The following is a 19,359-nucleotide window of genomic DNA, read 5'->3' as shown; positions in this document are numbered from 1 at the left end:
CGTTCGCCCCATGGCCACAGAACGCCGGACATTCGCTGTTTTAAAAAAAATTCGCCGTGGTTTTGTGCGTGGTGGAGTGAGGTGGAGGGAGGTAGGTGATAGTGGTGGAGGATGTGGAAAAGAGGAGAGATCACAGGTGGTGGTGGTGGGGGTGGTGAGTGGTGTGGAAAAGAGGAGAGGGAATGGCAGTGGGAAGGTAGGTGGTGGTGGTGGTGGGTGGTGTGGAAAAGAGGAGAAGGTGAAAGGGCAGTGGAGAGGTAGGTGGTGGTGGTGGTGGGGATGGTGGGTGGTGGAAAAGAAAAAAGGGTAAAATAGTCTATAAAAATAAATTTGGGGTGATTTTAAGTAATTTCAGGACGATGTTGAACAATCCCCTCAAACTTTGGGTGAAGTTTGTAGACAACATTTAAAACTTGAGTGGATCCGACACAACCCGAAAACCATATACCCGAATCCAGACATCCGTACCAATGACAAAAAAAACTGCAAGTTTTTTGAACTCATCTCTCAACTAACCTGTAACTGGTTTCTCTGCGCCTGGCACCCACCACCCCTCTCTCTCTCCTGATCAGGCAGCGTGACGGTGCTCTAACCCAAGATCTGTGTAGTAACTTTCAAACAAGTGCACGACCACCCTAATTTTCTCTCTCTTAACACATCACTTCTCTGATCCAACCAATAACAATGAGTGTCATCGACATTCTCACAAGAGTTGATGCTATCTGCCACAAATACGATAAATACGACGTCGATAAACAGCGAGAATCCAATGTCGCTGGTGACGACGCCTTCGCTCGTCTCTACTCTTCTGTCGAGTCCGAAATCCAATCTGCTCTTCAGGTCTCTTTTTCTTTCTTCTCTCATGTTTTTTTTTGTGTTCCTTTGATTTAGGATTTAGGGTTTCTCAAAATTAAATTGATTGGTTTTTTGCTGAACTTGTAAATTCATTACAGAAAGCAGAATTGGCTGCAAATGAGACGAATAGGGCGTCGATTGTGGCGTTGAATGCTGAGATTCGTCGAATTAAAGGACGATTACTTGAAGAAGTTCCTAAGTTGCAGCGATTGGCGCAGAAAAGGGTTTGTTTTTATTTCTTTTGTGATGTTACTAAATACTGAACTTGTTTTACACCTATATTCAATTGAAATGTGCCCCCCCCCCCCCCCCCCCCCCCTTTTTTTTTTTCAATAGATCTATGTTAGTTTTAAGCGTCGACAGTTGCTACTGACAAGTTCGAGACTGTTGATTCAATACAATGGGTAACTTAATTAAAAAAATGTATGGAGAAATCTGTCTTTTTTAAATATGTGGATTGAATTGGTATCATCAATTATGGAATAAGTCTCCATGTTTTTGATATGTGACGTCTTTGAAAATAAATTGTGATCAAAATTTGAGGCCTTGTTGATATTAAACCAATTTGTGTTCATTTCTTAGATGAACACATTTTGTATATCGGATGACATTTTCGTAATTAAAATGCCATTAATTTACAGCTGCAGAAGTTAAACATACAGTGGTGATTTGAGATATACATTGGAGTATTTGAGATATATTTGTTTTCTTTTAACACCCAGATGAATTGGTGGGTGCTCATTTTGTATTTGTGTCATTTGAGGTTGAATGGTAGAACCGTTTTACTCTGACTGCTTAGTCAAAGCTGTTGTATATGAAGCTATTTGCTGGACTTGAGAAGTTATTTGTATTAAATGCAGGTGAAAGGGCTTTCAATTGAGGAACTTGGTGCTCGTAATGATTTGGTCCTTGCTTTGCCTGATAGAATTCAAGCCATACCAGATGGAACCCCTACATCTAAAAAGAATGGAGGTTGGACATCTGGGTGGACATCGTCAGCTACACGCCAGGAGATCAAATTTGATTCAGGTTTGTTCAATCATATTGGAACAACATTTTGGAAATTAAGTCTAATTCTGTTAGTTCTTAGGTTGAAGCTAGAAAATCTTTATGGGATTAGAATAACCTATTGTATTTTGTTCCCTGTTGATGTTAGATGGAAGATTTGATAGTGAGTACTTACAAGAGACCGAACAGTCAAGTCAATTCAGGCAAGAGTATGAAATGAAAAAAATGAAGCAGGTAATTGAAATGGATCCTCTTGTCTCCTACACACAGTTGGAGTTCTTGTTATTTTTCTCATTCCTCATGATTTCATTCTTGCTCTACATTGAATTTCCGTCTTGGCAGGATCAAGGTCTGGATATGATAGCGGAAGGTTTGGACACTTTGAAAAACATGGCACATGATATGAATGAGGTTTTTCTTCATTTTTTCTCTCTGCCTTGTGTTACTTTTTTTAATGTTGTCAACTCATGCTTATATTCTGCTGATATAAATACAGGAAATGGACAGGCAAGTTCCTTTGATGGATGAGATTGACACCAAGGTGAGAGACTTTTTGAGTTACGTGATACCAGCTGATGTTGCAGCAGATGGAGTATATGACACATAGGTTACTTTCTGTGGTATTTACAGGTAGACAAGGCAACTTCTGATCTCAAGAATACCAATGTCAGACTCAAAGACACGGTGACACAGGTAGTTTGAATTACAATATCAGGTTTAAAATGCACTCATAGATTTTTCTGTTAGTAACTTGACAAGTGTGCTTTTGTTATATTTTTCCAGCTGAGGTCTAGTCGAAACTTCTGCATCGATATCATTCTTTTGTGTGTGATTCTTGGGATTGCTGCATATTTGTACAAGTAAGATCTTCAGTTACCCTTGGTCCTTTCTATAAACTATGCTTTGATATCAGTCAATTTTTGTCATTAAGTATAGGGTAAGAAGGAGATCATCAACTAATGGTGTTTGCTAATGTTTTATTCTGAATGCATATTGCATGAGTTGGGAACTTGTTAAGTTTGCTTTTCTCTTTTTCTTGCCATATACTACCTCGGTTTGAAATTATAGACCACGTTTATTCAGTGCTCAAAGCTCATGAATTTCAATCACGTAGTGGAACATATTATGGGATCTAATGCATTAGTATATTGCAAGATTTGTCATAAAATCTAAAAAGTAGTGTTACTAAGACTCTTTAATGAATGTCGGATACGAGTAGGGACCCATGGATTGGGCACTTGAGTTTAAATTGGACGGCACTTGGATGCGGTTTAACAAGTGCCTTAACTTTTTAGATCTGATAAGACGCATCTCAAGTGTCTTGGAATAGTGCTTTCAAATCAGTGTAAACCACAATCAAGAGAGGAAACACATGGATGATATTTTTAAACATGGTTAACATTGACGAATACCATCGAACATCTGCAAAAGTAATATAGCAATATAATACTCCCTTCGTCCCATAATATAAGTCCTGATTCTGTTTTTACACGAGAATGAAGGTAAAGTGGAATCTTATTTTATTTAAATAAAAAGATTCATTTTTTATTTGGAAATACTATATTGTTTTTTTCTTTTTAACAAAAAATAAAAACTGAACATGAATGTTGCATGGTTTAATGTGTGGAGGAGTTCAATGGGGTAGAAGATTCCATATTATCATTAATAATGGTGCATTGGAAGCTGAAACTATAAGGATGTTTTGGGAATTAAATTATTTTCATGAGGGCATGGCATAATTATTGATTGAAAATATAAATAGAATTTGTATTTTCAGACACTTTAAATGGAAAGGGGACTTATATTATGTGACGGAGGGAGAAGTAAACCTAGCAGCTTAGGGAAAATAAGGACATAGAGTGAGTTATGTCATTGCTTTCCTTTAATAAGTTGACAACTGTTGGTGTCTTTTCGAAATGTATAGTAGCTTTGTACGTAGTATTTCTTGTCGCCCAAAGTTTTGTGTCCGACGTGCAGGTGAGTTTGAGTGTTGAAGTAACATAGAGAAAGTAATCTTGCAAGATTAGCGTTCTAGCTTTTAAATTGATCTGATAATGGAAAATACGATCAAATGTGGTACTGATTGACATAAGATTAATGTATAGGCTAGTATTTCAAGAGGATGGAGTAACTCTCTAAGTGTTATCCTCTTGAATTTTATTGATACGCAACAGATCTGTTCCAGTATGGATTCTTACGCGTGAGATGGCCAATTTGTATTTTTCATTACCTTGAAGCAGTTGAGGGTAGTTGATCGGAGCATCTCGACTCATGATACTCTTTCTATAAGCGAGATACCTCACTCAGCTTTGTTATTATTTAATACGATCCTGCAAGTCACGGAGAAAGGTGCAAGTTAAGAATAAAAGGGAATTCAGGCTATGTTAAAAAGAAATTAGTGGATGGTTTTGTATCTGGAAATTTAATAGTATTTGTTATTTTGTGAAGCTTTACTTCACTGTTTCAGAGAAAAAAAATCTAGAGGGAGAAAGGTTTTAGGAACCTTGTATTGTATTTGAATGAATTATTACAAGGAATGAGAGAGAGAGAGGGTTTATTTATACAATAGGTTGTTAAGCATCATAACAACCTCTAACTAACTATATGCTGATGTGGCAATCTAATAATTACAATATAAATAAATAGTCATCTCCAATACCCCCCTCAAGTTGGAAGGTGGATGAGAAGACATTCCTAACTTGTGAAGAAGCATATTGAACTATGGAGAAGGAAGTATTTTGGTAAAAACATCAGCTAATTGTTGTTGTGTAGGGAGATAGGTGAGCTGAATCAGTCCTTCAAGGACTTTTTCCCTCGTAAAGTGGCAATCAATCTCTATGTGCTTAGTTCTCTAGTGAAAAACTGGGTTCTTGGCGATGTGAATAGCTGATTGATTATCACAATGTAGTACCACAGGCTTCAAAGAAGATACGCCCAGCTCTTCTAACAATCGAACAACCCAAGTAACTTCTGAAGCTGCTGCCATGGCACGGTACTCAGCTTCAGAAGATGATTTAGATATAGTACTTTGCTTCTTTGATTTCCATGTAATAGGGGAGCCACCAAGGAGTAAGATATAGCCTGTGATAGATCATCGAGAATCTGGACAGGAGGCCCAAAATTGACTTAGGCTTTGAACAACATAAGCCAAGTCTGGCCTGGTGATAGTTAGAAAGTTAAGCTTGCCCACGAGTGATCTATATGTCTCTGGATCAGGGAGTAAGTCACCATCATCAGCCTGTAACTTTATGTGAAGAGGAAGAGGTGTAGTAGCTTTCTTGGCTAAATCAAAGGAACAAGCAGAAAGTAATTCTTTGGTGAATTTTCCTTGACTAAGAAGGATTCCATCAGGAGTATAACCCACCTCTATGCCAAGAAAGTAGTTAAGAGCACCAAGATCTTTAATACTAAACTCATGATGCAAATGAGCTTTGAAATCTTCAATATCAGCAATATTAGTCCCAGTGACAATTATGTCATCGACATAAACTGCAGCAATACAAATTTCTTCATTGTGCTTCTTGATGAATAAGCTATGATCATGATGAGACTTAACAAAGCCTAGAGTATGCAGTGAAGTAGCCAATTTTTCATGCCATTGGCGAGAAGCCTGCATAAGGCCATATAGGGACTTTCTTAATCTGCAAATAAGGTCGGAAGGATTAGGGAGACCCTCTGGAACTTTCATATAGACTTCTTCTTTTAAGTCTCCATGTAAGAAGGCATTATTCACATCAAGTTGGAATAATGGCCATTTCTTACAAGTTGCAACAGCAATGAGACTCCTCACAGTTGACAACTAGACTAAAAGTCTCTTCATAGTCTATACCATATTTTTGATTGAAGCCTTTAGCCACAAGTCTACCTTTGCATCATTCTAACTCCCCATTAGCTTTTAATTTCACTTTGTAAACCCACTTGGAGCCAATTGCCTTTTTACCCTTAGGGAGAGGAACTAACTCCCAAGTGTTATTAGCTTGAAGAGCTGTAATTTCAGCACTCATAGCAGCAAGCCACAGAGGGTCAGAGTAAGAAAAAGGTTCTGTAATGGCACAAGTTTGAGAAATTAGTGCTTGGTACTTGGAGAGGGAAAATGTGTGTAAGAGATGAGATTACACCAATGTGTTGAAGTAAGAGAAGGAGTGACAACATTACATCTATAATCTCTGAGATAAGGTGGTGGCTTAGAAGGTCTAGTGGATCTTCTAACATCAGGTACATCAGGTAGGGTGAGAAACATCAAATAATGAAGAGGAAGAAGAATCTGGAGGAAAAGAAGAAGAAAGAAGAGTAGGTGGTGAAGGAGGTAGAGTAGAAGTGGGAGAAGATGGAAAGAGAGAATCATTTGAGAGGAAAATTTGTGAGGGAGAAGAGAAATCAACATCATCAAGATATGTTGTGGGAGCAGAAGAAGCTGGGACAGTGTTACCTAATTCTCTAAATGCCCCGCGAATTGCGAATTGAGAAAAGTGAAATATGGTCGGTTTTGGTTCATTTTTGGCCCATTTTGGGCGAATTGGCGAATTCAATAGGCGAATTAGATAGCGAATTAGGTAACGTTGAGCTGGGAGATAGATGACATTTGTATAGGTGGAAGAAGGAGAAGAATGTTTCATTAATAGATGGAAAGGAAAATGCTGCTCATGAAAGTAAACATCCCTGGATCTTCTGATTTTGGAAGTAGACACATAGCATAAGCAACCAAAAGTCTTCAGATGGGAAATAGAAGCTGATTTACCATAAAGCCTGAAGAAAGGAGTATGATAATTGATTGCTTTCAAAGGCATTCTGTTAATAAGGTAAGTTGCACATAAAACAGAATAACCCCAAAACCAATCAGGGACCCTTGATTGGATATAGAGAGCCCTAGCCCTCTCCAAGAGGTGTTTATGTTTCCTCTCTACCACTCCATTCTGTTGAGAAGTGTTGCTGCAACTTGTTTGAATAAGAACACCTAGTTGATTGTACAATACTTTCATGTCTCCTTCACAAAGTTCTCCTGCATTATCTGATCTAACACACTTCACAGTTACATTGAATTGTGTTTTCACCATTTGTAAAAAATTCTTCATAATGGAAATAGAATCAGACTTGTGTTTCATGAAGTGAACCCAAGTTTATCTACTGAAATCATCCACTATAGTGAGAAATTGAGTACAACGAGTAGGTGTAGATACAAAATGTGGACCCCATACATCAATGTGAATCAATTCAAAAGGATGTGTGGTTTTTATTGAGCTTCTAGGAAATGAGACTCTAGTTTGTTTAGCCTTGGGACAGATTTGACATATAGTGTCATATAAACAAGACTTAACATCACAGGAGATATTAAGTAATTGAAGCTTACTAAAAGGTAGGTGGCCTAGCCTAAGATGCCACAGTTTAGCATCTTCTACAGCAGCAAGACAGACCTTGTTACATGAATGAGAGGTATCTGGTAGAGAAACTTGTTTGTCAGGGACATTATACAAACCAGCTTTGAGCTTACCAAGAGGAATCAACTTCCCTTTCTGAGAAGAAATGAAACATTTTGTGATTTGTATTTTGTGATTCAGTAGACATGATTGAAGTAATTTGAAGAATTTTGAGTAGAATGAAAATTGAAACAAGGAATTTATAGAATTTGTAATTCTCAGAATGAATATTTCAGAATCAAAACGCTTCAACAAACATCAATTATACAAAGAATATGCAAGAATCAGCAATCATTTCTTGCATATGAAATGCATTTCAGCATTAATCAGATTCTAAGGATGATTTTGATAGAAAATAACAGATTTCAATCAGATTTCAGCAAGAAGCAATCAGAGAAACTGAAATAAGAATAAAGAAGAGTTGTAATGATTGAGAATTTGGTTAAACCACACTTGAGACGAAGATTTCCAGTTGGAAAACTAAGCTGAAATGGAGAATTTCAGCTTGTGCGAACTTTCAGATATCCAGAATTTTGCAGAAACAATGCGGAATTTTCCAGAATTTCAGCAAGAATTTCCCTAGGATGCGAGCATCTGCTCTGATACCATGTTATTTTGTGAAGCTTTACTTCACTGTTTCAGAGAAAAAGAATCTAGAGAGAGAAAGGTTTTAGGAACCTTGTATTGTATTTGAATGAATCATTACAAGGAATGAGAGAGAGAGGGTTTATTTATACAATAGGTTGTTAAGCATCATAACAACCCATAACTAACTATATGCTGATGTGGCAATCTAATAATTACAATATAAATAAATACTAATCTCCAATAGTATTTTTAAAGTAGTCTTAGATTATTATTATGGAGTAGGATAGCTCTAGGAATTGGATAATGTAAAGTTTTTAAGAAATATAACAGAAACTATTAGCTTTCGATTGTGTTCATATATCTTCAAAGAAATTTGTTTATCTTTGTTAACTCAGTATGCATGCATTGGAAGAAAGAGTAAGTTAAATTTTGTTTCATTCCTCTAGTTTTGAATTTATGCGTTCACATTAGATTAAAAAAACATAGGGATCATGGGATTTCAATTTCACTTCCCAGCACTCCTTTTATGTCCAAAAAACCCACCTCATCTTTTTGGATATGCAATTGGAAATTTCCTCTCCCCTAATATATATTTACAAATTGATGATGACATAGTGTAGACTGTACAACTGGTCGTGCTGTGTGCAAGCTATTCTAGGAATTTATAACATGTTTTGTGATAATATGTAGAACTCAGCTTCTCTTTAACCCCATCTTCTTCTCATATCCCTCTCCTATATTATCTTTGCACTTAATAATGTTACTAGTACTTTTGGCCCGGGCGATGCCCTTGGCAGTTACAATTATCTAATATAGTTTATTAGCTTTTTGTAATATTTTTTCTAGTGCGAAATTGGAAAGTTGACATTATGGCATGATATATTGTTTTAAAAAACTTCCAAGATATTGGGGTTAAATGTAACAATGTCAATGGAATTGGGGTAGGAGAATGTTATTACCTTAATAGTATTAGAGATCAAAAGGTTTTGTCTCTGTCTTCATAGTTACATATAATTATAAGACTTTATTATGTTTTACTTTGAAACATTAAACATTGAAATTATAGTGGGTTAGTGGTTAAACTCTCATATTTTATTTCAAAGGTCATGTGTTCGGTTCCCAGTAGCTATATATTGTTAATATTTTTTAATGAGATCATAAACATGTATTAGAAGCTTGATTAAAGTACCACGTGACACTGTTCCTTTAATAGGGACGCCTTTTGATATTGATTTTTTTTGATTCGGTAATTTACTGGCCCAAGCTCAGCCCTCATGAGCTAGGGGGTAAGCAGGGGATCCTAAACCCATAAGGAAACTTCTAGAGACTGGAAACTAGGGATTTATGCTCAGAAGCAAATATCCACACAAATACCCCAAATATGGGAATGATAAAGTCGAACTCCCAACCATAAGGTTGGGAGGTGGGAGCTCCAACCATTGGGCTCCCACATGATTCTCGGAACGCCTTTTAGTATGGATATAATGTTATGTAATAAATCTAGAACCAAGTTTCTCGCTGACATAATATTCTCCTCATATCCCTCTCTTGAATTATCTTTGGTCTTGATAATGCTATACGATATTTTGTAATAAATGTAGAACTGAGTATCGCGCTAACCCCATCTTCTCATATCCCTCTCCTAAATTATCTTGACCTCAAATTGAATGCTGATAAATTTGTCATGATATTCTATTTTTCTTCAACCAATTGCTTACTATCTATTTTTCTAGATCTGTAATAATAGAAGGTAATTGTTTTGCAGTGTGTTGAAGAAGTAATGGATAAGAGGGGTTTACTGCCATTTGACTTCTGCAGTATTATCTTGTGCGTTAGTGTTTGAGAGTGTGGGTTATTGGTGTGCTTCTCACCATGTCTCTAATGTAATTTTGCTTGTGGTTGTAAAATGAACATGCCATGCATATCAATGCTTCGTGTACATTTGTCCTTGTATACTACTACTATATCACCATTGTTAATGTTCCTAAATATCATTTTATTGAAGTTAAATATGGTTTCTCTTCTCATGTTACGATGCATTAAAGACTGAGCTTATTTTTGCGTTGGATTGTTTCTGATGCAAAATCATGAGGATAAAATAGACGGAAGACTACTTGGCCAAATTATTATCATCTATTGAAAAGTCAGTTCCTTATACTCTATCGCAGAATGAAGATCTCCCAGAGCTGTTATTTTATTTGTTATTGGGACCTTTTTTTTACCTCTCAAGTACATGGGCCGGATTTTTGACATTTCATATACAGGTATCGGATTATTGGCATTTAAATTTGGGTATGGATACATCGATACTTTTTAATCTTGGATCAAAATCATGGAAAATTATCATCTTGGATCAAAATCATGGAAAATTATCATCAAATAGCCGAGTCATATGCATGAACAAGTACCCAGTCTAACATAAGTTACTTTACTTTTAATGTCTTGCGGATAAACTTCTGATGACTTGCTGGTAACTAGTCTAACATAGTAGGTGAGCTGCAAATTATTTGTCGGGGATTATTTTGCAGTCCTTGCAGAAGTCTGTGAAAAGATGGCTTTTCTAGGGAATATGCTTGGTCATGCTGCCTAGGACAGTTCAGTTTTATAGGTTATATGGTGTTTGGATTTCTTTGAGTCAGGAATTTCACATGTCCAGCGAGAATGACACAACATATCTTGGTGCTAGACTCCATCCTTGGTATTACTGTCATAGAATTTTCATCTTAGGCACTTGAATAGCTTTTATCTTGGAAACATTTTCTAAGACATCGCTCGTTTGACTTCGCTATAGAGGGAGCATGCTTGATTGTTCATTTGCGCTGGGTCTATCCAAAAGCGATTGTTGGCAGCTTCCATTGTTGGCCCTTGTGAAGTTGTGGTTGGGAGGTGTTTTTTTTTTCCTTAATGAGATTATCTCAAGTTGTTTCAAGCAAGCATTACATGAGTGGATGGCGACTTTTAACATTGAAATGCTAAAAATCCCAAGGAATAGCATGACGAAAATTGGAATCAGAAACTGGGGTAGTGTTTGTTACCTGATATGAGTAATTTAGTTGTTTGGTTTTTATGCAAGCACATTGTCGCTCTAAAGCGTGCAAACCTTTGGGATTTTAAGTTTTCCCGTTTCCGAAACATTGTTGTGCGAAAGAAGACTCGAAATGTCAGAGGCTTGAAGTTTTCCCGTTTTGAAAATGTTTCCATTTTCAGAATTTCCGATTGGTTCCGTGCTATATGTGGGATTTTCGGAATACCTATTAACTTGATAATCATGAGAATCGAGGGTTTGAGTGAGGTTTTTGTTTATGTTCACATTTTTTTGGACTGGAGTTTTAGATATGAAAATAAGTATCTCGTTTATTGTTTAGGTAGGAATACATACATAAGTGTATGTTGTGGCTCATTTTACATGATAAAAGGCAATGTGGTTAATGCAAGGTAGTTTGTTATGTTGGGGAATAATTATCTCCATTTACTTAGCAAAGTTAATGAGCACATGTGAAATATAATACTTGGTAAGCAAGGTCAAAGAAGTTGAGAGTATCAAGGAGTAGTTGGAGATAAACAAGGAGCATAAGGTGGCCATTAGCAAGAAGTAGAGCTGTTCAACGGGTCCGGTGCCCAATGGCAGCTCGAGCCCAGCTCATCACTAAAAGGGTTAGGGTTGTTTTTTTTAGTTTTTGAATGGGTTTTAGATGGGCTATTTATTAGTAGGGCTGGGTAAGGGCTTTTAAAGGTTTTAAATGGGCTTTAAAGGGTTTAGAATGGGTACCCATTCTTTTTTTTTTGGGTCTCAGGAAAGCATTTAACCCATTTTATTTCTACAGAGTACTTCAATTCCACTTTCTATTTCTCTCTCCTGATAACTAGCCTATTGTTGTAAATAAACTGAAGAGAGAGAATCGTGTTGTATCTTATTCCATATAGTCCAGGGTATATATATACAATACAATAGTTAGGGTTTTACTTGGAGAACAAAACCCTAGAATATCCCGGATATATTAAGGGGGTATAATGGGCATCCATATTATATTTCATAACACTCCCCCTTGGATGTCCATTATACAAAATAAAAGTTCTCTCTTAAAATAAGATATTTCCTAATGCGCGTAAGATGCTGCCTCATTAAAAACATTACCAGGAAAACCCAGTGGGAAAAACCATGGTTAAGGGAAAAAGAGTGCAGCGCGCATCTACTCCCCCTCATGATTACATAACTTGAGATCTTTGAGACGACGTAATCCAATACGGTAAACTAATTTCTTGAAAGTAGCGGTGGGAAGTGCCTTGGTAAATAGGTCTGCCAAATTTTCACTTGAACGAATCTGTAAAACCTGTACATCACCATTCTTCTGCAGTTCATGGGTGAAGAAAATTTTGGTAAAATGTGTTTTGTTCTATCACCCTTGATGTATCCTTCCTTGAGCTGTGCAATGCATGCTGCATTATCCTCATACATAACTGTTGGAGCTTCTTTCCCTATAGATATGCCACAATCTTCTCGTATATGTTGAATTACGGACCTTAACCATACACATTCACGACTAGCTTCGTGGATAGCTAAAATCTCTGCATGGTTGGAAGAAGTGGCTGCAATGGTTTGCTTCATGGAGCGCCAAGAAATGGCAGTACCACCACTTGTGAACACATATCCTGTTTGTGATCGAGCATTATGGGGATCAGACAAATACCCTGCATCTGCAAAACCAATTAAGTCTTCTTTGGGTTGGTTAGAAAAGAATAAACCCATATCTTTCGTTCCTTGAGGTAACGAAGTACATGTTTTATTCATTCCAATGCCTTCGAGTTGGACATGAGCTAAACCTTGCTAGCAAGTTCACAGAAAATGATATGTCAGGTCTCGTATGGCTAGCAAGATACATCAATGCCCCTATTGCATTAAGTATGGTACTTCAGGACCAAGGATTTCTTCATTGATTTCTCGAGGACGGAATGGGTCTTTATCAACATCAAGTGATCTTACAACCATTGGGCTACTCAACGGATGTGCTTGATCCAAATAAAACCTTTTTAACATTTTTTCCGTATATGTTGTTTGATGCACAAGGATTCCATTCTTTAGATGCTCAATTTGTAGCCCCAAGCAAAATTTTGTCTTTCCAAGATCTTTCATCTCAAATTCTTTCTTCAAATATTCCACTGTGTGTGAAATCTCTTCAGGGGTCCCAATAATATTTAAATCATCAACATACACTGCAATTATTACAAATCCTGCCCCAAATTTCTTTATAAAAATGCATGGACTGATAGGGTCATTCTTATAGCCTTCACTTAATAAGTACTCACTGAGGCGATTATACCACATACGCCCTGATTGCTTCAATCCATAAAGAGATCTGTTTAATTTTATGCAGTAATGTTCTCGAGAATTAGAATTTGCTCTTCTGGCAGTTTAAATCCTTCTGGGACTTTCATATAAATGTCATTGTCCAGTGGCCCATATAAGTAGGCTGTGACTACATCCATTAAACGTAAATCAAGTCCTTCTCTTATTGCCAGACTAATAAGAAATCTGAAAGTAGTTGCGTCCACCACGGGGAGTATGTTTCTTCATAATCAATTCCAGGTCTTTGTGAGAATCCTTGTGCAACTAAACGTGCTTTGTATCTCACAATTTCACCATCTTCATTCTTCTTTCGCACAAAGACCCATTTATGTCCCACTGGTTTTACACCTTTAGGTGTACGGACTACTGGTCCAAATACTTCTCTCTTTGCAAGAGATTTTAATTCGCCTCAATTGCTTCCTTCCATTTTGGCCAATCATCTCTTTGTGCACACTCTTCAATAGACTTTGGTTCATGATCCTCATTTTCTTCCATAACATCAACTGCTACATTGCATGCAAAAATTTCATCGACGTCGATTTTATTTCGGTTCCATTTTATTCCAGACATGACATAATCAGTTGAGATCTCTTCATTGTCAGGTACCTGAATTTCTTCCTTTGCCATGTCTAAAGTCTCTCCTGGAGATCCTTCAAAATTCTTTTTTCCTCGGTCTGGCCATTATCAATTCCTGCTCCTTTTCTTTTCCGAGGATTCTTATCTTTGGAACCAATAGGTCTACCACGCTTCAGGCGTGCTGTAGACTCACTAGCAGTTTGATGTTTTCCTTCTGGGACATCAATTTTGATTGGAGCATTCACAGCTGGTATATGCGACTTGGTTACTCTATTTGGGTCAGTAAATGCGTCTGGCAATCGATTTGCTAAGCTTTGTAAATGAATTATCTTTTGGACTTCTAATTCACATTGTTTATTACGAGGATCAAGATGAGATAATGATAATTCATTCCAATGATTTCCTTCTCCAGCTGTTTATTCTCTCCCCTAATGTTGGAAAAACTGACTCATTAAAGTGACAGTCTGCAAATCGAGCCTTAAATAGATTCCCTGTGGATGGCTCTAGATATTTAATTATTGATGGAGATTCATATCCAACATATATTCCTAACCTCCTTTGAGGACCCATCTTAGAACGATGTGGTGGAGCAATTGGAACATATACAGCACATCCAAAAACTTTTAGATGGGAAATATTTGGTTCCTGACCAAAAACCAATTGTGATGGGGAGAACTTTTGATTACTCGTTGGCCTGATGCGAATTAATGCTGCTGCATGTAATATAGCATGTCCCCAAGCAGAGATTGGGAGTTTGGACTTCATAAGTAGTGGTCTAGCAATCAACTGGAGACGCTTTATTAATGATTCAGCTAGACCATTTTGTGTGTGAACATGTGCTACAGGATGTTCAACACTTATCCCAATAGACATGCAATAATCATCAAAGGCTTGAGAAGTGAATTCACCAGCATTATCAAGGCGGATTGCCTTCATAGGGAAATCTGGAAAATGTGCTCGTAATCTAATCAATTGAGCAAGTAGTCTCGCAAACGCCAGGTTGCGAGTTGATAGCAAGGATACATGTGACCATCTACTCGATGCGTCAATTAAAACCATAAAATATCTAAATGTTCCACATGGTGGGTGAATTGGCCCACAAATATCTCCTGTATACGTTCCAAAAAATTGATAGATTCAAAATCTATTTTGGTTGGTGAAGGTCGTATTATCAACTTGCCTTGTGAGCAAGCAGCACATGAGAAATCATTAGGAAGAATCTTCTGGTTCTTCAATGAATGTCCACATGAATTTTCAATTATTTTTCGCATCATTATTGAACCAGGGTGGCCCAACCGGTCATGCCAAATAGTGAAATTATCTGCAAACTTCCTGTTTACTATGGCATATGTTTCAATTGTATTGATTTTAGTGTAGTACAGACCAGTGGAAAATGCAGGTAATTTCTCCAAAATATTCTTAGTGCCTTGGGTAATACTCGTGATATGAAGGTATTCAACATTTCCTTCACTTATTGTCTCAATATGATATCCATTATGGCGAATATCTTTAAAGCTCAATAAATTTCTTTGAGATTTGGGAGTATAATGCATCAATGATTTCAAATTTCGTTCCCATAGGCAATAATATATTTGCTCTTCCGGAGCCTTCAATTATCTTTGTACTACCTGATATAGTACTCACACTAGTTTCTTTCATTGTCAAATAAGAGAAATATCTCTTGCTTTTTAGTATGGTATGAGTAGTTGCACTGTCTGCTAGGCATAAATCTTCACCATTCATTGCTAACTGAACTTGAGGGGTATTCATATTCTTCAAATAAATGAAATAACAATAATATATAAGAAAAACTAAATAATCAAAATTTAACAATGTCATATAAAATCATGGTACTAACAAATAAAAGCTAAAATAAAATAACATAATCCAAACAAAAATCCATAGTAATAACTTAATAAACGAAAAAAGTTTTATTTTTAAATGACCATAATCTAATCTAAGGATTAGTTATTCCCTTCAGGGGTGGTGAAGAAATCAGCAACTTCCAGGTGAGTTGTATTGCCACAATCAAAGTCACCTTCGCCATCTTCGTACACAAGATTTGTTTCTACTTTCTTTCCCTTTTGCTTCAATGATTGTTGATAAAGGTCAACCAAGTGTTTTGGTGTACGACACGTACGAGACCAATGACCTTTTCCTCCACATCTGTAACATACATTGGTCACGTTCTCATTTTTATCTTTCTCTTGTTTGTTATCATCTTTATTGTCCCCTTCTGGTGGGAATATGAATTCTGGAAAAACCACCTCGGCCTCGACCTCGACCATATCCGTATCCACGTCCACGTCCTCGACCATGTCCATATCCACGTCCACGTCCACTATTGTTGGCATGATATTTTTCTTTCCCGTTATGGGATGTCGCATTCGCTTCAGGGAATGGAGCAGAACCAGTTGGACGGGATTCATGATTTTTCATCAGTAGCTCATTATTTTGCTCAGCCACAAGGAGACAAGATATAAGTTCAGAATATTTCTTAAATTCCTTTTCACGATATTGTGTCTGCAGGACAACATTATTCGCATGAAAGGTAGTGTATGTTTTCTCTAGCATTTCTGCATCAGTGATTTTCTCTCCACATAATTTCAACTGTGAAGTAATTCTGAACATAGCTGAGTTATATTCACTTACAGACTTAAAGTCTTGTAGTCTTAAATGTAACCAGTCATAACGAGCTTTGGGTAGTATTACAGTTTTCTGATGGTCATACCTTTCCTTTAGATTACTCCAAAGGACTTGTGGATCTTTCACAGTCAAGTAATCAATCTTAAGACCCTCATGGAGATGGTGGCGAAGAAATATCATAGCCTTAGCTTTGTTTTGACTTGTTGCTTTATTTCCTTCTTTGATTGTATCACCAAGGTCTTTTGCATCTAGGTGAATTTCAGCATCTAGCACCCAAGATAAATAGTTCTTTCCAGTAATATCAAGAGCCGCAAATTCAAGTTTTGTAAGGTTCGACATAGTACACTATATACAAGTAAATATTACGAAATTAGGACTTCATATCAAATTGTAATTCAATATTGTGGTTTAAGGAATTCATGTAGTAGGGAATGTAAGAATATAATTCGAATAAATAATATTCCTATAGGATTGTTGCTCATATGAAAAAAAAATAGGATTATTTAACCTTTGCATAAAATTATGCTATAAGACAAAAATGGAGGGGTGCACTTTTGTGTAGATTATGTGTTAATAATAAAACATATGAAGTAATTATATGCTTCCTAATAATGAAAGTATTAACTAACACAGTGTACATATGAAATCATGCAAAACGAAACAAACAGAACCTTTGCGACCTCTAAACTCTAGTTAAAAGCTTAAAATTCAGATAAAAACCAAATATTAGCAACTCCAATACGCAAAAATGGTCCATTAAGATAGTTATTACTTTAATTTTTTTTTGATGTGGAACAATCTTAATAATAAGAAGCAAAATGGATCCCGTTACATCCTGATGAATGCCAGCCATAAAATAAAAATTAAAAAAATTGAGATGACACAAATTGTGATGATCACCGCAAATCACGAGGCATCAGATGAGTGTAGTCAAATTTTGTGCATGGATGACAAATATTAGATAGTAAATTTGGTTACAGCTAAGTAGTCAACCATTATCACTATACTAACCTTTCGCTTTTCTTAACGAATTATCAAGTCTTTGGCTTCAATTAACCAAAACATTCCACATGTACTACAACAGTATCAACTATATATCAAAAACAATCATTAAATTTCCAGCAACAAAAAAAACTGATCGGAATTTTAGTACCACTTTCACAGATTATATCCATTAATGAAACAGTAACTCAACTAAATCTCTCAAAAATTTCAATTAAATTAACAAAATCGCATATAACAAAACTAAAAATCGTAGAAATTACCGAAGATTTGCGATGCTGACTATATGGCTCGGTTTGCAGTTGAATACTTGACAGCATATAATTGAGGTCACTCGCTTAATGACAGATGATGTTCGTGGTTTCTTGTTTGCTCAGTTGGCTAGGGTTTGGTGCTGATAACGTGTTGTAAATAAACTGAAGAGAGAGAATCGTGTTGTATCTTATTCCATATAGTCCAGGGTATATATATACAATACAATAGTTAGGGTTTTACTTGGAGAACAAAACCCTAGAATATCCCGGATATATTAACGGGGGTATAATGGGCATCCATATTATATTTCATAACACCTATTCATTTCTTTCATTTTCTCTCTCCTAAAACCCTAAATCCCTCCTTCAATTTCGATCTTTGTCCCTTTTTTTTTTCTTGTTTTTATGTCAAAACTTCAGCACGAAGGGATCTCATCTTCTGTTAATATCCTTCATTTTAGTTCGAATTGAAGGTTTGAGGTCGATTTTGTTGTTCGCATTGGCTAGGGTTGCTGAGAATTCAATTTCGCTAGTACTTCAATTCAAAAACAAGAGCTAAATTAACCTTCTACCGAAAAATGTTATCGGGAGAATGGACAATGATCAATCTCAACTGTAAATGTGGATCTGGTTTTAACTTTATCTTAATTTTACTTAATGTTAGGATTTCTTGCAGGTTAGCCTGCTGTAACTCCAATTTAGCCTTGTTGTAATGGTACTAACTTAAATGTATAGCTTAAATCAAGCATTATGCACATACTACAACATTTCAAATGTAATTCAGAAGTCTATCAGTGTATAAGCACATCTTGAAGATCACTTGTTTAATTGTTATATATTGTTTAGTTGGTTCATCTTAGCTTATGGGCTGGAGTGGGCTGGCCTCTTCTTTGCTCCAAGACAAGGAAAAAAAAAAGAAAAGAAATTAATGGGCCGGGCTGGGCCGGGTCCGATGGCCTTTGGCCCGGTCCGGCCCGGTTGACATCTTGTATAAACCTAGTCCGAGCCAGCCCGTTTTTTGTCGGTCCGGCCCAGCCCGAACCCGGCCCGTTGAACAGTTCTAGCAAGAAGATAGAACTACCCACTATACCTCTATAAAAGAGGAGTTATATCCTTGAGTCTGACAGATAACTCCATGGCATATTCCCACCAAGTGCAACATTATATTTCCATCCTCCACCATTATATATTTTTTCATCAACTTATGAGAGGCATGAAACATAGTTGAACTTCTCATTTCTTACGTCTCATTTCTACCATTAATCTCCATTTAGACATTCCACTAAAAAGCTTAAAAGAAAACTACTATTGTTAATTTTCTCACCTTGTTCCTTCTAGCTATTGATTGTTAAGCACAACTAAACCAAATACCCTTTACTCCTTTACCATCTAGTAAATTCATCTAAACTCTCCACTAGGAAATCAAATTATTATACTCTATTTACTTATAAACACCATCAAATCCTACAGACCATATGTATATATATATATTACCAATGTCATTCAGAATCATGCCGCAACATCATCACTTGTCTATTTGGGCGATCATCTCTCACTCTTTTCCCTTGGTGTAGTTATATTTACCTATATTATGCTTTTATCTTATTAGTTATTAAATATGCAATTTATTTTGTAATTAACGGCTTTATGCCCATATTATTGTGGATTGGTG

General features: G+C 36.5%; 3 protein-coding genes across 4 annotated transcripts; 1 reads left to right on the top strand and 2 right to left on the bottom strand.

Annotated features, from left to right (window-relative positions):
* Positions 1-472: 472 nt before the first annotated feature.
* On the top strand, positions 473-9,892 carry LOC104898710 (syntaxin-71). Of its 2 annotated transcripts, none has more exons than XM_057396263.1 (9): positions 473-840; positions 954-1,079; positions 1,716-1,884; positions 2,012-2,097; positions 2,206-2,274; positions 2,360-2,404; positions 2,494-2,556; positions 2,647-2,723; positions 5,985-6,012. In XM_057396263.1, exons 1-9 carry the CDS (start codon positions 685-687, stop codon positions 5,995-5,997), a joined length of 804 nt encoding a protein of 267 aa, XP_057252246.1. In that variant the 5' UTR covers positions 473-684; the 3' UTR covers positions 5,998-6,012. The 2 variants fall into 2 exon arrangements, with proteins under 2 accessions (XP_057252246.1, XP_010684115.1); XM_010685813.4 differs by lacking the exon at positions 5,985-6,012 and adding an exon at positions 9,631-9,892 and having other exon boundaries at positions 476-840.
* A 2,225-nt stretch (positions 9,893-12,117) lies between these two features.
* LOC130589458 (uncharacterized) lies at positions 12,118-12,900 on the bottom strand. The gene is made up of 2 exons (XM_057390720.1): positions 12,775-12,900; positions 12,118-12,690 (listed from the first exon to the last, which is right to left on the bottom strand). Exons 1-2 carry the CDS (start codon positions 12,898-12,900, stop codon positions 12,118-12,120), a joined length of 699 nt encoding a protein of 232 aa, XP_057246703.1.
* A 3,108-nt stretch (positions 12,901-16,008) lies between these two features.
* On the bottom strand, positions 16,009-16,770 carry LOC104898758 (uncharacterized). Its single transcript, XM_010685861.3, has one exon. It carries the CDS (start codon positions 16,768-16,770, stop codon positions 16,009-16,011), a length of 762 nt encoding a protein of 253 aa, XP_010684163.3.
* Positions 16,771-19,359: the final 2,589 nt, after the last annotated feature.

The sequence above is a fragment of the Beta vulgaris genome, chromosome 7 (assembly GCF_026745355.1).
Source record: "Beta vulgaris subsp. vulgaris cultivar EL10 chromosome 7, EL10.2, whole genome shotgun sequence".
Taxonomy (NCBI): domain Eukaryota; kingdom Viridiplantae; phylum Streptophyta; class Magnoliopsida; order Caryophyllales; family Amaranthaceae; genus Beta; species Beta vulgaris.
This window is presented reverse-complemented; position numbering and strand designations above follow the sequence as displayed.

Coding starts and splice junctions, on each gene's coding strand:
- LOC104898710 (XM_010685813.4), top strand. CDS start 685: ATGAGTGTCATCGACATTCTCACAAGAGTTGATGCTATCTGCCACAAA. Junction 2,275..2,359: donor TGGCACATGATATGAATGAG/GTTTTTCTTCAT, acceptor ATATAAATACAG/GAAATGGACAGGCAAGTTCC. Junction 2,557..2,646: donor TCAAAGACACGGTGACACAG/GTAGTTTGAATT, acceptor ATATTTTTCCAG/CTGAGGTCTAGTCGAAACTT.
- LOC104898758 (XM_010685861.3), bottom strand. CDS start 16,770: ATGTCGAACCTTACAAAACTTGAATTTGCGGCTCTTGATATTACTGGA.
- LOC130589458 (XM_057390720.1), bottom strand. CDS start 12,900: ATGTTAAAAAGGTTTTATTTGGATCAAGCACATCCGTTGAGTAGCCCA. Junction 12,691..12,774: donor AAGAAATCCTTGGTCCTGAA/GTACCATACTTA, acceptor TGAACTTGCTAG/CAAGGTTTAGCTCATGTCCA.